General features: G+C 40.0%; 1 protein-coding gene across 6 annotated transcripts in view; it reads right to left on the bottom strand.

The window, feature by feature from the left end:
• The window catches only part of DMXL1 (Dmx like 1), a 185,921-nt gene that overhangs the window by 126,948 nt on the left and 41,537 nt on the right, over positions 1-17,436 (bottom strand). For all 6 annotated transcript variants that reach the window (XM_063665158.1, XM_063665156.1, XM_054489789.2 and 3 more), the window contains 4 exons: positions 15,493-15,559; positions 13,691-13,869; positions 10,959-11,148; positions 8,824-8,992 (listed from right to left, as the gene is read on the bottom strand). In XM_063665158.1, coding sequence (XP_063521228.1) covers positions 8,824-8,992; positions 10,959-11,148; positions 13,691-13,869; positions 15,493-15,559 — 605 coding nt within the window. The remainder of the gene's footprint in view (positions 1-8,823; positions 8,993-10,958; positions 11,149-13,690; positions 13,870-15,492; positions 15,560-17,436) is intronic.

Raw genomic sequence — 17,436 nt, 5'->3', positions numbered from 1 at the left:
GACTGCTTATTTGTTAGCATCAAGACTGAAGTTGAGGTTCCCTTCTCACACTCAAGGAAAGCATTCAAGACAGTCACCTCAGCTAAAAAAGTATTTGTTCCTTGGTATTACTTACTTTTTTTTTTTTTTTTTGAGATGGAGTCTCGCTCTGTCACCCAGGGGGCTGGAGTGCAGTGGTGTAATCTCAGCTCACCACAACCTCTGCCTTCCAGGTTCAAGCAATTCTCCTGCCCCTGCCTCCCAAGTAGCTGGGACTACAGGCGCCTGCCACCACAGCCGGCTAATTTTTTTTTGTATTTTTGGTAGAGACAGGGTTTTACCATGTTAGCCAGGCTGGTCTTGAACTCCTGGCCTCAGGTGATCTGCCCGCCTCAGCCTCCCAAAGTGTTGGGATTACAGGTATGAGCAACCACGCCCAGCTCCTTGGTGTTACTTTTGATATGAATGTTAAACTGAATACACTGAAGTACAAATCCAGTGAATTGCTGCAAATAATCCCTAATTAGTAGAAGTAAGCAAAAATTTAAGTATCACATTAAATCAAACCTGGATCATGTTGGTGTCTGCTAAACTGTAAAGGCTAGAGTGAACTCAAGGAGTGTAAACAATTTTCTCCAAAACAAATCTACGTTTTAAAAGAAAGGTAGAGAAAGGCCAGGCACGGTGGCTCCCGCCTGTAATCCCAGCACTTTGGGAGGCCGAGGCAGGCGGATCACAAGGTCAGGAGTTTGAGACAAGCTTGGCCAACAGGGTGAAACCTGGTCTCTACCAAAAATATAAAAAATTAGCTGGGCGTGGTGGTGGGCGCCTGTAATTCCAGCTACTCAGGAGGCTGAGGCAGGAGAATCGCTTGACCCAGGAGGCGGAGGTTGCTATGAGCTGAGATCACACCACTGCACTGCAGCCTGGGCAATAGAGCAAGCGTCCATCTCAAAAAAAAAAAAGAATATTCCATAATAAACAAAAATTCATCAATAGTTGTTAGTGGTTGTTTTCTAGGGAGAGGGAAAAAGGTGGAGTAGAGGTGAAACGAGGCTTTTACTTTTCACTTTTTGTGCAAATAACACCTTATGCAAATATGGCCTTTAATGTTTTCCTCAAGTAATATTCCAGGATCTACTTTAAATGCTCCAATTGTGACAACTAGTTTTTATACTCATAAAAATTATTTACTCGAGGCAGACAGAATGCTTGAGGCCTAGAGTTCAGTATCAGCCTGGCCAACATGGTGAAAACCCATCTCTATTAAAAATGCCAAAATTAGCTGGGCACGGTGGCACATTCCTGTAATCCCAGCTTCTTGGGAGGCTGAGGCATGAGAATCGCTTGACCCCGAGAGATGGAGGTTGCAGTGAGTCAAGATCGCATCACTGCATTCCAGCCTGGGCAATGGAGCAAGACTCTGTCCAAAAAAGGCCGGGTGCGGTGGCTCACACCTGTAATCTCAGCACTTTGGGAGGCCGAGGCAGGCGGATCACAAGGTCAGGAGATCGAGACCATCCTGGCTAACACAGTGAAACCCCGTCTCTACTAAAAAATACAAAAAAATTAGCCCAGCGTGGTGGCAGGCGCCTGTAATCCCAGCTACTGACGAGGCTGAGGCAGGAGAACGGCATGAACCTGGGAGGCTGAGCTTGCAGTGAGCAGAGATTGCCCCACTGCACTCCAGCCTGGGAGACAGAGCAAGACTCTGTCTCAAAAAAAAAAAAAAAAAAAAAAAAAAAAAAAAAAAAAAAAGGAGGGTTCCAAGATGGCCGAATAAGAACAGCTCCAGTCTATAGCTCCCAGCATGAGCAACACAGAAGATGGGTGATTTCTGCATTTCCAACTGAGGTACCAGGTTCATCTCATGGGGGCTTGTCAGACAGTGGGGGCAGGACAGTGGGTGCAGCCCAACGAGCCTGAGCCTAAGCAGGGTGAGGCATCGCCTCACCAGGGAAGCGCAAGGGGTCAGGGAATTCCCCTTCCTAGCCAAGGGAAGCAGTGACAGACGGCACCTGGAAAATTGGGTCACTCTCACCCTAATACCACGCTTTTCCAATGGTCTCAGCAAATGGCACAACAGGAGATTATATCACGCACCTGGCTCAGAGGGTTCCACGCCCAAGGAGCTTCGCTCATTGCTAGCACAGCAGTCTGAGATGGAACTGCAAGGCGGCAGCAAGGCTGGGGGAGGGGCGTCGCCATTGCTGAGGCTTGAGTAGGTAAACAAAGCAGCTGGGAAGCTCAAACTGAGCAGAGCCCACCTCAGCTCAAGGAGGCCTGCCTGCCTCTATAGACTCCACCTCTGGGGGCAGGGCATAGCTGAACAAAAGGCAGCAGAAACCTCTGCAGACTCAAATGTCCCTGTCTGACAGCTTTGAAGAGAGTAATGGTTCTCCCAGCATGCAGTTTGAGATCTGAGAACGGACAGACGGCCTCCTCAAGTGGGTCACTGACCCCCGAGTAGCCTAACTGGGAGACACCCTCCAGTAGGGCCAGACTGATACCTCACAGGGCTGGGTACCCCTCTGAGACGAAGCTTTCAGAGGAGCGATCAGGCAGCAAGATTTGCTGTTCAGCAATACTCGCTGTTCTGCAGCCTCCACTGCTGATACCCAGGCAAACAGGGTCTGAAGTGGACCTCCAGCAAACTCCAACAGACCTGCAGCTCAGCGTCCTGACTGTTAGAAGGAAAACTAACAAACAGAAAGGACATCCACACCAAAAACCCATCTGTACGTCACCATCATCAAAGACCAAAGGTAGATAAAACCACAAAGATGGGGAAAAAACAGAGCAGAAAAGCTGAAAATTCTAAAAATCAGAGTGCCTTTCACCCTCCAAAGGAACGCAGCTCCTCTCCAGCAACGGAATAAAGCTGGACGGAGAATGACTTTGATGAGTTGAGAGAAGGCTTCAGACGATCAAACTTCTCCAAGCTAAAAGAGGAAGTTCAAACCCATCGCAAAGAAGTTAAAAACTTTGAAAAAAGATGAGACGAATGGCTAACTAGAATAACCAATGCAGAGAAGTCCTTAAATGATCTGGTGGAGCTGAAAACCATGGCACGAGAACTACTTGATGAATGCACAAGCTTCAGTAGCTGATTTGATCAACTGGAAGAAAGGGTATCAGTGATTGAAGATTAAATGAATGAAATGAAGCGAGAAGAGAAGTCTAGAGAAAAAAGAATAAAAAGAAACGAACAAAGCCTCCAAGAAATATGGGACAATGTGAAAAGACCAAATCTACATCTGATTGGTGCACCTGAAAGTGACGGGGAGAATGCAACCAAGTTGAAAACACTCTGCAGGATATTATCCAGGAGAACTTCCCCAATCTAGCAAGGCAGGCCAACATTCAGATTCAGAAAATACAGAGAACGCCACAAAGATACTCCTCAAGAACGGCAACTCCAAGACACATAATCCTCAGATTCATCAAAGTTGAAATGAAGGAAAAAATGTTAAGGGCAGCCAGAGAGAAAGGTCGGGTTACCCACAAAGGGAAGCCCATCAGACTAACAGCTGATCTCTCGGCAAAAACTCTACAAGCCAGAAGAGAGTGGGGGCCAATATTCAACATTCTTAAAGAAAAGAATTTTCAACCTAGAATTTCATATCCAGCCAAACTAAGCTTCATAAGTGAAGGAGAAGTAAAATCCTTTAAGGACAAGCAAATGCTGAGAGATTTTGTCAACACCAGGCCTGCCCTAAAAGAGCTCCTGAAGGAAGCACTAAACATGGAAAGGAACAATCAGTACCAGCCACTACAAAAACATGCCAAATTGTAAAGACCATCAATGCCGGGAAGAAACTGCATCAACTAACAAGCAAAATAACCAGCCAACATCATAATGACAGGATCAAATTCACACATAACAATATTAACCTTAAATGTAAATGGGCTAAATGCTCCAGTTAAAAGACACAGACTGGCAAACTGGATAAAGAATCAAGACCCATGAGTGTGCTGTACTCAGGAGACCCATCTCATGTGCAGAGACACACATACGCACAAAATAAAGGGATGGAGGAGATCTACCAAGCAAATAGAAAGAAAAAAAAAAAAAAGGCAGGGGTTGCAATCCTAGTCTCTGATAAAACAGACTTTAAACCAACAAAGATCAAAACAGACAAAGAAGGCCATTACATAATGGTAAAGGGATCAATTCAACAAGAAGAGCTAACTATCCTAAATATATATGCACCCTATACAGGAGCATCCAGATTCATAAAGCAAGTCCTTAGAGACCTACAGAGACTTAGACTCCCACACAATAATAATGGGAGATTTTAACACCCCACTGTCAACATTACAAAGATCAACGAGACAGAAAGTTAACAAGGATATCCAGGAATTAAACTCAGCTCTGCACCAAGCAGACCTAACAGACATCTATGGAACTTGCCACCCCAAATCAACAGAATATACATTCTTCTCAGCACCACATCACACTTATTCCAAAACTGACCACACAGTTGGAAGTAAAGCACTCCTCTGCAAGTGTAAAAGCACAGAAATTATAACAAACTGTCTCTCAGACCACAGTGCAATCAAACTAGAACTCAGGATTAAGAAACTCACTCAAAACCACTCAACTACATGGAAACTGAACAACCTGCTCCTGAATGACTACTAGGTACATAACAAAAAGAAGGCAGAAAGAAAGATGTTCTTTGAAACCCATGAGAATAAAGACACAACATACCAGAATCTCTGGGACACATTTAAAGCAGTGTGTAGAGGGAAATTTATAGCACTAAATGCCCACAAGAGAAAGCAGGAAAGATCTAAAACTGACATCCTACCATCCCAATTAAAAGAACTAGTGAAGCAAGAGCAAACACATTCAAAAGCTAGCAGAAGGCAAGAAACTAAGATCAGAGCAGAACTGAAGGAGATAGAGACACAAAAAACCCTTCAAAAATCAATGAATCCAGGAGCTGGTTTTTTGAAAAGATCAACAAAATTGATAAACCACTAGCAAGACTAATAAAGAAGAAAAGAGAGAAGAATCAAAGAGACGCAATAAAAAATGATAAAGGGGATATCACCACCGATCCCACAGAAATACAAACTACCATCAGAGAATACTATAAACACCTCTACGCAAATAAACTAGAAAATCTAGAAGAAATGGATAAATTCCTGGACACATATACCCTCCCAAGACTAAACCAGGAAGAAGTTGAATCCCTGAATAGACCAGTAACGGGCTCTGAAATTGAGGCAATAATTAACAGCCTACCAATCAAAAAAAGTCTAGGACCAGACAGATTCACAGCCGAATTCTAACAGAGGTACAAGGAGGAACTGGTACCATTCCTTCTGAAACTATTCCGATTGATAGAAACAGAGGGAATCCTCCCTAACTCATTTTATGAGGCCAGCATCATCCTGATACCAAAGCCTGGCAGAGACACAGCAAAAAAAGAGAATTTTAGACCAATATCCTTGATGAACATTGATGCAAAAATCCTCAATAAAATACTGGCAAACCGAATCCAGAAGCACATCAAAAAGCTTATCCACCATGATCAGGTCGGCTTCATCCCTGGGATGCAAGGCTAGTTCAACATACGCAAATCAATAAACATAATCCGTCACATAAACCAAACCAACGACAAAAACCACAAGATTATCTCAATAGATGCAGAAAAGGCCTTTGACAAAATTCAACAGCCCTTCATGCTAAAAACTCTCAACAAATTAGGTACTGATGGGACGTATCTCAAAATAATAAGAGCTATTTATGACAAACCCACAGCCAATATCATACTGAATGGGCAAAAACTGGAAGCATTCCCTTTGAAAACTGGCACAAGACAGGGAGGCCCTCTCTCACCACTCCTATTCAACATAGTGTTGGAAGTTCTGGCCAGGGCAATTAGACAGGAGAAAGAAATAAAGGGTATTCAGTTAGGAAAAAAGGAAGTCAAATTGTCCCTGTTTGCAGATGACATGACTGTATATCTAGAAAACTCCAATGTCTCAGCCCAAAATCTCCTTAAGCTGATAGGCAACTTCAGCAAAGTCTCAGGATATAAATTCAATGTGTAAAAATCACAAGCATTCTTATACACCAATAACAGACAAACAGAGAGCCAAATCATGAGTGAACTCCCATTCACAATTGCTTCAAAGAGAATAAAATACCTAGGAATCCAACTTACAAAGGACGTGAAGGACCTCTTCAAGGAGAACTACAAACCACTGCTGAATGAAATAAGAGGACACAAACAAATGGAGGAACATTCCATGTTCACAGATAAGAAGAATCAATATTATGAAAATGGCCATACTGCCCAAGGTAATTTATAGATTCAATGCCATCCCCATCAAGCTACCAATGACTTTCTTCACAAAATTGGAAAAAACTACTTTAAAGTTCATATGGAACCAAAAAAGAGCCTGCATTGCCAAGTCAATCCTGAGCCAAAAGAACAAAGCTGGAGGCATCATGCTGACTTCAAACTATACTACAAGGCTACAGTAACCAAAACAGCATGGTACTGGTACCAAAACAGAGATATAGAACAATGGAACAGAACAGAGCCCTCAGAAATAATACCACACATCTACAACCATCTGTTCTTTGACAAACCTGAGAAAAACAAGCAATGGGGAAAAGATTCCCTATTTAATAAATGGTGCTGGGAAAACTGGCTAGCCATATGTAGAAAGCTGAAACTGGATCCCTTCCTTACACCTTATACAAAAATTAATTCAGAATGGATTAGACTTACATGTTAGACCTAAAACCATAAAAACCCTAGAAGAAAACCTAGGCATTACCATTCAGGACACAGGCATGGGCAAGGACTTCATGTCTAAAACACCAAAAGCAATGGCAACAAAAGCCAAAACTGACAAATGGGATCTAATTGAACTAAAGAGATTCTGCACAGCAAAAGAAACTACCATCAGAGTGAATAGGAAACCTACAGAATGGGAGAAAATTTTTTCAATCTACTCATCTGACAAAGGGCTAATATCCAGAATCTACAAAAGAACTTAAACAAATTTACAAGAAAAAAACAAACAACCCCATCGAAAAGTGGGTGAAGGATATGAACAGACACTTCTCAAAAGAAGACATTTATACAGCCAACAGAGACATGAAAAAATGCTCATCGTCACTGGCCATCAGAGAAATGCAAATCAAAACCACAATGAGATACCATTTCACACCAGTTAGAATGGAGATCATTAAAAAGTCAGGAAACAACAGGTGCTGGAGAGGATGTGGAGAAACAGGAATGCTTTTACACTGTTGACGGGACTGTAAACTAGTTCAACCATCGTGGAAGACAGTGTGGCGATTCCTCGAGGATCTAGAACTAGAAATACCATTTGACCCAGCCATCCCATTACTGCATATATACCCAAAGGATTATAAATCATGCTGCTATAAAGACACATGCACACATATGTTTATTGCGGCACTATTCACAATAGCAAAGACTTGGAACCAAGCCAAATGTCCAATAATGATAGACTGGATAAAGAAAATGTGGCCCATATACACCATGGAATACTATGCAGCCATAAAAAAAGGATTAGTTCATGTCCTCTGTGGGGACATGGATGAAGCTGGAAACCATCATTCTCAGCAAACTATCACAAGGACAAAAAACCAAACACCGCATGTTCTCTCTCATAGGTGGGAATTGAACAATGAGAACACTTGGACACAGGAAGGGGAACATCACATACCAGGGCCTGTTGTGGGGTCGGGGAAGGGGGGAGGGATAGCATTAGGAGATATACCTAATATAAATGATGAGTTAATGGGTGCAGCACACCAACATGGCACATGTATACATATGTAACAAACCTGCACATTGTGCACATGTACCCTAGAACTTAAAGTATAATAAAAAAAAAAATTACTAAAATAGTAAGTCCTGGCTAGGTACAGTGGCTCAGGCCTGTAATCTCAACACTTTAGGAGGCCAAGGCAGGTGGAACTCTTGAGCCCAGGAGTTCGAGACCAGCCTAGAAACATGGTGAAACTGAGTATCTACTAAAAATACAAACAATTAGCTGGGCATGGTCGTATGCACCTAAAGTCCCAGCTACTTGGGTGGCTGAGATGCGAGAATCACCTGGCCTTGGGAAGTCGAGGTTGCAGCGAACCATGTTCGTGCCACTGCACTCCAACGTGGGTAATGGGAGTGATTCCTCATCTCAAAAATAATAAGTACTTAAATTTTCAAATTCATAGGCAGACCCAGATATTCTAGATCTCTTAGTCTAATAGTACATATTTGACTACAGAGATAAGTTTCTTAATTCTCCCAGTAATAACTTTTACATATTTCTGCCCTCTTCACAGAATTGGCTCCAAAGATCAAGTGCCAAACACAAAGATTTTAAGAACTATAGGATCATTATAAAATACTACTTTTAGAGGTTGGGCATGGTGGCTCATGCTGGTAATGTCCCAGCACTTTGGGAGGCCAAGGCAAGAAGATTGCTTGAGGCCAAGAGTTTGAGACCAGCCTGGGCAACACAGTGAGACTCCATGTCTATAAAAAATAAAAATTGAAAAAATACAATACTACATCTGTAGTACTAACCTTTATTAAGTAACAGTTCAAATACCAATTTTTGAATAAACTAATAATGAACTTCAACGCCTTATCAAGATCCTAAATCTCAAGTCAAATCATGGCCTTAAAGGGCAAGTAGAAATCAGTGAGCTTGCTACAATGAAAAGTGGGCTAAGAAAGTCACCTCCAATATTTTACTTATTTGAAAACTAAAAGTATAACTTACTTGTTATAAAATCAATCTATTCAATTTCAGAAACATGTTTTAACAATGTTTCATTACCTGTGGCTGGGTTGATGCTGGCTGCAATATGAAAGTGGCAAAGTGCATTGGCATGCAGTGGAGTGTTCCTGTGAACATGATGAGGATCCTGCTGATGTGGCAGATATCCCGTATGTGCTACCAGTGCAAGTGATCTCCTCCGACCTCTACGAAAATGTCTCAGATTTACCTGTGTGAATAGAAACAAAACTAATACCTATATTGTCAAAAGTCGTATATGTATAGGTTACATAATGATTGTCAGAAGTTACACATATCCTAGTTCAGAACATTTTATATGTTTTATATGTAAAAATGCCTTTTAACATTTTATATGTAAAAACACCTTTCAATATTTTGGTATAGCAAATCTGAATCCTGAAGAATAAAGTTATGACTTAAAGTACCTGGCTGTTCTCTTAATCCTCACACAGTATTTTGCAATTTTTATTAGGCTTATTTTCTTAAAATGTATTTTCTAAAATCAAATGTTAAAAATTTTTTTTCCAATACTATTGTTTGTGAATGGTATCTCTATATACACTGTCCTCTTTTGTCTATAGCTAACTCCTTGTGACCACATAGTATTAAATAATATTACCACTGCACTTGGGACATTTCATAATTTACAAAGCATTTTCATAGAGATCATCCCATTTGATGCCATGAGGCAGGCAGTGCAAATATTGTTATTCCCATCTTTCATATGATAAAATAGTCTATACAGATCCCAAGATCATCTAGCTAAGAAGAGGCAGGGCAAAAGGTAGAACAAGTCTTCAGATTCCTGGTCAGTAACTTCTTGCAGCTATTACTACATGTAACCATTCTATTCGTTGTTGAATCAATATAGAATTTATTATACTGTGAGGCATCAGAATACTATTCAAATTAGAAAAACAGTTGCTGCATAATCATACAAAGCATTCAAAGATAAATGTTTTAAAATCACTTCTGTTTTCAGGGCCGGGCATGGTGGCTCACATCTGTGATCCCAGCACTTTGGGAGGCCAAGGCAGGCAGATCACTTGAGGCCAGGAGTTCGAGACCAACCTGGGTGGGAGGATTACTTGAGCCAACATGGCAAAACCCCATCTCCACTTTAAATACAAAAATTAGCCAGACGTGGTGGCATGCACCTGTAATCCCAGCTACTCGGGAGGCTGAGGTGGGAGAACTGCTTGAACCCGGGAGGCAGAGGTTGCAGTGAGCTGATATCGCCCCACTATACTCCATCCTGGGTGACAGACAGAGACTCTGTCTCAAAAAACAACAAAACAACCCCCCCACCCAAAAAAAAAATCCACAAAAAATAAAATCACTTCTTGTTTTCAATATTAAGAAAATAACAGGCCGAGAGCCATGGCTTATGCCTGTAATCCCAGCCCTTTGGGAGGCCGAGGCAGGTAGATCACTTGAGGTCAAGGGTTCGAGACCAGCCCAGGCCAACACGGTAAAGCCCTCTCCCTATTAAGAATACAAAAATTAACTGGGTGTGGTGATGCACACCTGTAATTCCAGCTACTCAGGAGGCTAAGGCCAGGAATACAGTGAGCCAAGATCTTGCCACTGCACTCCAACCTGGTTGACAGTGTGAGAATCTGCCTCAGAAAAAAAAAAAAAATTTAGAAGAATCTGTATTACTATTCTACTACTGTTTCTCAGCCTTTAGGCTACGATCAAATGTATTACTATTCTACCTTTAGCGTGTCCAAAAATCAAAAATTGACTTTTACTTTCAATATTAATTTGTAAAGACCCCCAAGTTCTGGGGGTGGGGTGGGGTTTCTAAAGATAAAATGGTAGAAGAACAGAACAGGATAAACTACTCAAGCTCTAAGAAGGAAAAAATAAGTTATTTTTAGAGTTAAATCTTTGCATTCTCAGATTTTACTTCATGTTACTTCAGCTAAGTCAAATGTAATCATCCTTTTATCATCATCAGTAAACCTAAGAGTAACTTCATAATTACAGGTAGTTTTGTGTTCCAGACAAAATCTAGATAAAAATATGTTTTTTGAACCAAATAGAACTGAAAATTTTCTAAGAATTATTTTGCTAGGATATAGATTTTTTATAACATTACTTTGTTACCAAAAAGGCAACATACCAAAGGTTTTAAAACTTGTAGTAAGTAATGTAACAAAAACACTCACTTCTAAAGCATTTTGAACTCGTTCTTTACTGGAAGCATTTCTCTTGAAGTTATTTGTTAAATTAATTGATTCAGTCCAATGGCTGCAGTCACCGCCGTATAGCAAACAATCATTTGGTAAAAATGTCTCTACCCAAAGACGACACACATTATCTTTGCAGCAAGTCAACAGTACATTACATACAGAAGCCCTAAGGAATGAAAAGATTTTAGAAGCAAAAATACAAATGTCACATAGTATCACAGACAATTCTACAATGTTTCTGTAATTACTTAAATGTACCAACTAAGGTACCAATGAAGAAAATATCAATATGTACAGATTTCATCACAGCAAATGCTTGCCAACCTATTTCTTTTCTGCCTAGAATTTAGTAGTTCTTGTTTCAATAATCTTGCCAAACGTTCTTTCTTTTTTTTAAGAGATGTGGTCTCACTATGTTGCCCAGGGTGCTCTCAAACTCCTGGGTTCAAGCAATCCTCTGGCTCAAGTAATCCTCCCGCCTCATCCTGGGATTACAGGTGTGTGCCACCATCCCAGCACTCAATAAGATTCTTTTTACATCTAAAAAAACAAAGACTGAGATTAAGCCACAATCTCTCAGTTGACACATAAGAAATAACCACATCTTCTAATAAAATTTTCTGATTTATTGAGTGGATAGTTCTTTGAATTATATCATATGCTTCATTTCTACTTCCTATAAAGGCACCTGCACACTGTCACAAAAAGCTACAGTAACTACTGAGTACACTTATCCTCTCCTTGCCTAACAGATGCCCAAAGCAGTGAAATGCAAGAATTGAATATTCATGATAAAGTACTAAACACTTCTCCCTCCTTAGTCATCCTTGACTTTCAGTTAATTTCCTTTTTGCCACCTCCTTAAAATAAAAGCAAAAATCAATTACATATATGTTAATAAGTCCCATAAGCATCAAGAGCTCAAAGGCTGAAACCCTATCAAGGACTACCTTCCATCAGGGAATTCAGTAAGTTTAGAAGAAAGAAAGAAAAAGTCACAATATTTTGTAGTAGTAACTTGTTCCAGCATACATATCTGATTTTTAAAAACGGAACAATCTGCAGGTTTTATCAGTAACTCAGTGAGTTAAAGTAAATGAGGAAAGAAATCAAAATATTGTCTAGTAGCCACTTTGTTAAACATACCTACCTGACTAAAAAAGAAGTTGCAGAAGAGAAAGGAGAACAGCATGATTTGTAGGTTGCTCTCTCCTTCTCCTTCCCTCCTCCATTCTTGCATCTCTCTCCCTCTGGCTCCCTCTCCTCTTTCTGTCTACTTCCTTGTCTTCTTCTCCCTTTCTACCTCCTCTCCGGGCTTCCCTCTCCCACCATTCCTTGCTTTCACAGCCATTCCAGGCCACCTTCCCTTTCTACCTCTCTCCTTCTGTCCCCTACCTCTCCCTTCCTAGCATCTTTTTTTCTTTCCTTCCCCAACCCCTTGTTTCTCCTCCTGTCCCCTACCTCTCCCTTCCTAGCATCTTTTTTTCTTTCCTTCCCCAACCCCTTGTTTCTCCTCCTTTCCCCATCCTCACACCCATCTCCCTCCATTTTTTCTCACTCTCTTTTCTCTATCCCTGTCCTGGCTATAGCTACACTATAGCTCAAAACATCTAGTCAGCAAAATTCATAAAACAGTGAAAAGGTAGGAAAAAAATGCCACATGGTGTGGCCAAGTTGAAAATGGCCATATGGTACAAAATGGGATTTCTGGCTGCGCACATGGCTCATGCTTGTAATTCCAGCACTTTGGGAGACTGAGGCAGGCAGATCGCCTGAGCTCAGGAGTTCAAGACAAGCCTGGGCAACATGGCAAATCCCCATCTCTACAAAAAATCCAAAAAGAAAAAAATATATTAGCCCAGCATGGTGGCACACACCTGTAGTCCCCGCTATTTGAGAAGCTGAGGCGGGAGGATCACTTGAGCCCAGGAGGTGGAGGTTGCAGTGAGCCATGACTGGGGCACTGCACTCCAGTCTGGGTGACAAAGCAAGAAAGACCCTGTCTTAAAACTAAACAAAACAAAAACACATAAAAAACAAACAAAAACAGGGAATTTATACCTGTATTTAAGTAATAGGTCTCTATAACCTACTAAAATTCAGTATTATATTAACTCTTTCCAGAACTACAGAAAAAAAAAAGAAGGTACTGAGGGTATGTATGTGTGTGTCACTGTGTGCTTTTGTGGTTAAACTTATACCTGTTTCAAAGAAGAATAATGTAGGGTATTAACCTACTCTCTCTTTTCCTCAGATATGCTGGGTGCAGTCAAATAAACATACAAGAACTCATGGTATATCCTCTTAATAAAGCTATTTTTTAAAGGAAGAAAACCAGGGAAGACATACTAGAAGGTACAAGACGACAGAATATTTACGTAAAAATATAAACAAACAACAATCTGGAGAAAATAGATGACAGAATTAGACACAAAACACAAAGAAAAAGAAAATATGTACAACTCTGTGACTTAAAGACATCTGATATGGAGTAAACTATCCCAGCTTAAACTCCTTTAATATGGCTCTTATCCTAAGCATCAAACATAGTTGACCCACAGCCAGAGATGTGCAGGCCAGAGACTATTTAATATTACTCTAATCTTCAGAAGTCCTGTAACTATGGACTCTCAAAAGTGAGAGAAGCAATCAAAGTAACCAAGATGATGTTCCCTTAATATGTGGGGGAAAATGACCAATCCACTGACCTAGGCATATATTTGCTTGTTTTACGCCAGGAAAATCCATTTACTGCTCGAGGATGGGCCAGATACACAAAAGAAAAGTCAATTTCTCCTTGGGATTGTTTTTCTGAACTTCCATCTGGAGAAGTAACAGCTGTCCGCCAGTTTTCTACATTATACCATACCTTCAAAAGACAGTCATCCTAAGGAAAAAAAAAAAAAAGAAAAAAAACACAACAGAAAAACATGCAGATCAGAATTAAAGATTAAATCAAATAGCAAAAGTAAGAATTTTCTCCCCAATGGCAAGAACTTGGGGATGGGAAGAGACGTTGGGCACAGAGGAATTAAGAAAATTCTGATTCTGGCACTTTTCTATCAGCATTGCCTAACTGTGCTTTAAAAACTGAAGTGTGTGAATGTGTGTATTCTGTGTTCAAGAAAAATGCTTGTTAATTACTAGAGTATGGGGAATGGAGTCATTCAGGAAAGACTGAAAGATAAAATTAAGGATTTCTTTTCCAGTAAGCCAAATATTAAATAAGAAATCAACACCACTAGCAGACTTACGAAGACTGCTAATTATTGAAAAAAAAAGATACTTTTCATGAATTTTCATGTGACTTTTCAAAGAAAATGTTGATGATGAAAAAAAGAGTTAATATATAAATACTATATAAAATATTCTATGTACAATCAAATTTATAGTCCTAATTTGGGAAATAAAGGAAAAGCAAAGGAGACTAGAATGTACCAGGTACTGCTTTTAAGCTATAACTGAGTTCCCACCTGTAAAGTCAATCAGAATAAACAGCTCAACTTCTCTCCTAAAAAACAAAAACCTTACTGTGGTTTTAGAGTATCTTACACTCTTAGTTTGCAGAAGGCTTTGAGCCACGAGAACAATAATTTGACTTATTAGCAGCTCATGAAATGCTCTATGAACTAATGAATAAAAATAACTTCAAAGAAATACATTGCTTTAAAATAAATAGGTAATAAAGTATGCACACTAAAGAAATGGTTACTAGTATCTTTCTAGAAAGCCTATGAAGTCTTATATATTAAAAACAGCCTAATATACATCAGCTAAAAGGTAATATAAATTGAAGCTATGCTTTATTGATTGTATACTACACGAAAGGCACTGTGCCGGTCACTCTATACTGCATATATTGTCTAAATTAATCCTATGATTAATGACCTATGAGGTAGGTGTTTTTATCCTCATATTACACATGAGAAAAGAAAGGCTCAATAAGATTAACTTGTCCAAGATGATAAAGCTGGTAAATGGCAGATTTATATTCAGATCTGCCCCTAAGTCTATGTTATTTCAATTATATCACACAGTCTTTTAACACCACAATAATGGAGTCAATTTTTGCTACTTAAAATTTTTAATGGCCGGGCATGGTGGCTCACGCCTGTAATCTCAGCACTTTGGGAGGCCGAGGTGGGCGGATCACGAGGTCAGGAGTTCAAGACCAGCCTGGTCAATATGGTGAAATCCCGTCTCTATTAAAAAATACAAAAATTAGCCGGGCGTAGTGGTGCGTGGCTATAGTCCCAGCTACTTGGGAGGCTGAGGCAAGAGAATCGCTTGAATCTGGGAGGCGGAGGCTGCAGTAAGCCGAGATTGCGCCACTGCACTCCAGTCTGGGTGACAGAGTGAGTCTCCATCTCAAAAAAACAAAAAAACAAATTTTTAATGGAAACTAGTATTTTCAAGTTAAATAAATAAAAGAATGAAGCCAGTTAATGTTTTTTAAGTTTCAAAGTAAACTATAACCACATAATTTGGCAATAGCATTTTCACAATTTACCTTCCCAGCAGTGGCAAAAAATTCTCCATCTGGTGAAAATTTCATTAAATGAACTTGGGAAGCAGTTCTGTAAATTAAACAGAGAAGGAATAATTTGCAATGAAAACTAAAAAGAAAAAGTTCAATATTCTCAAAAATATAAATCAGCAATTGGTTCAAAAGACAGAAAATGTTATAAGTTTCACACTCACATCTTTGTGTACCTGAAAAATGAACTAGTTAGTAAGATAAACTTTAAATATAAAAACATACATCCACAGACTCACGGAAGGAACGGCTTGTCAAAATCTTTAAAGCCTAAAACGAAAGTCGTAACTTTCATTCCCTTAGAATGAGAGAGAATGGTTTCATTTTTTAAATCTGGAAATCTAGTTTCCAAAACCATGGATCCCTACATGCCAACGTACATTTTCATGGATAATATATAATAAGTTTGCCTTAGGGTAATACTTACCTAATTAAAGATTATGTGTGGGTTAACAGGGGACTTGCAGCAATTAGGGATTCAGCCTACCAGCTTCACCTATATACTTGGTACATACTTGCCTTTTCTTCTCAAAGGAACTTTGGTTCATTTCTCTTCATTGCCTTCCCTTACAGCTACTCATATATATTGATCTCAAGACACTCACCACTATCACTACTTTCCTTTTCTTTGCCCAAATTCATGATTAGATAGGTCAATTCTAAATTTATTTGTAAAGATATCCAAAGAGGAATTCTGTCACATTTCATTTCAGATACAAATAACTTCTTTTTCTGATTTTAAGCATAATACATTACAGAAAAGTTGATACAGGTAGATAAAAAGCAAATGAAATCATTTACATTTTTCACCAATACCACTACATCCTTTCCTCAGACAAAGCCAATGTTAACATTTTAATACATAAACTTCCAAATCCTTCTCTCCACTCTCTCTACTTTCTGCAGGAAAAGGTGGGAGAAGTAGGGCTAGAAACTGAAGTCATACTTATCACCCACTAAAAAACATGTCACGGGCTGGGCACAGTGGCTCACGCCTGTAATCCCAGCACTTTGGGAGCCTGAAGTAGGCAGACCACAAGGTCAGGAGTTCTAGACCAGCCTGGCCAACATGATGAAACCCCATCTCTACTAAAAATACAAAAAATTAGCCAGGCATGGTGGCATGCCCCTGTAATCCCAGCTACTTGGGAGGCTGAGGCAGGAGAATTGCTTGAACGCAGGAGGTGGAGGTTGCAGTCAGCCAAGATCATGCCACCATACTCAGCCTGGGTGACAGAGCAAGACTGTCTCGAACAACAACAACAAAAATATGTCACGAACATCTTTGAATATAGATGCAAAAGATGTGTATACGTGTGCAGCTGTACAGATCTACATTATTACTTTATTGGCTTATATTCCATTGTATATGTTTACATATATATACAAACAATGATTTCAAATAATTTTTCACTGCTGTTTTCCAATTTTTGCTGCAACAACAAAAAAGAGAAGTGAACATGCCTGCACACACATTTTTAGAACATCTGGTTAATCCTAAGGATATCCTTAAGACAAAATATTATTATTTTTTTTCTTTTTTTTACTGAGATGGAGTCTCACTCTATTGCCCAGGCTGGAGTGCAGTGGTGTGATCTCGGCTCACTGTAACCTCCGCCACTCGGGTTCAAGCTATTCTCATGCCTCAGCCTCCCAAGTAGCTGGGATTACAGGCATGCGCCACCATGCCTGGCTAATTTTTGTATTTTTAGTAGAGACGGGATTTCGCCGTGTTGGCCAGGCTGGTCTTGAATTGCCGACCTCAGGTGATCCACCAACCTCGGCCTCCCAAAGTGCTGAGATTACAGGCGTGAGCCACCATGCCCGGCCTACAGCTCTTTCTAAAGAATTATTTATGCAAAATTCTGTTCCCTTTCTACATGTTAATCCATTACCTATCTGAGGGGTGCAAAATAC

Source organism: Pongo pygmaeus, chromosome 4 (genome assembly GCF_028885625.2).
Source record: "Pongo pygmaeus isolate AG05252 chromosome 4, NHGRI_mPonPyg2-v2.0_pri, whole genome shotgun sequence".
Taxonomy (NCBI): domain Eukaryota; kingdom Metazoa; phylum Chordata; class Mammalia; order Primates; family Hominidae; genus Pongo; species Pongo pygmaeus.
The sequence above is the reverse complement of the archived record's forward strand: the minus strand, read 5'-3'. Positions and strand labels throughout refer to the sequence as shown.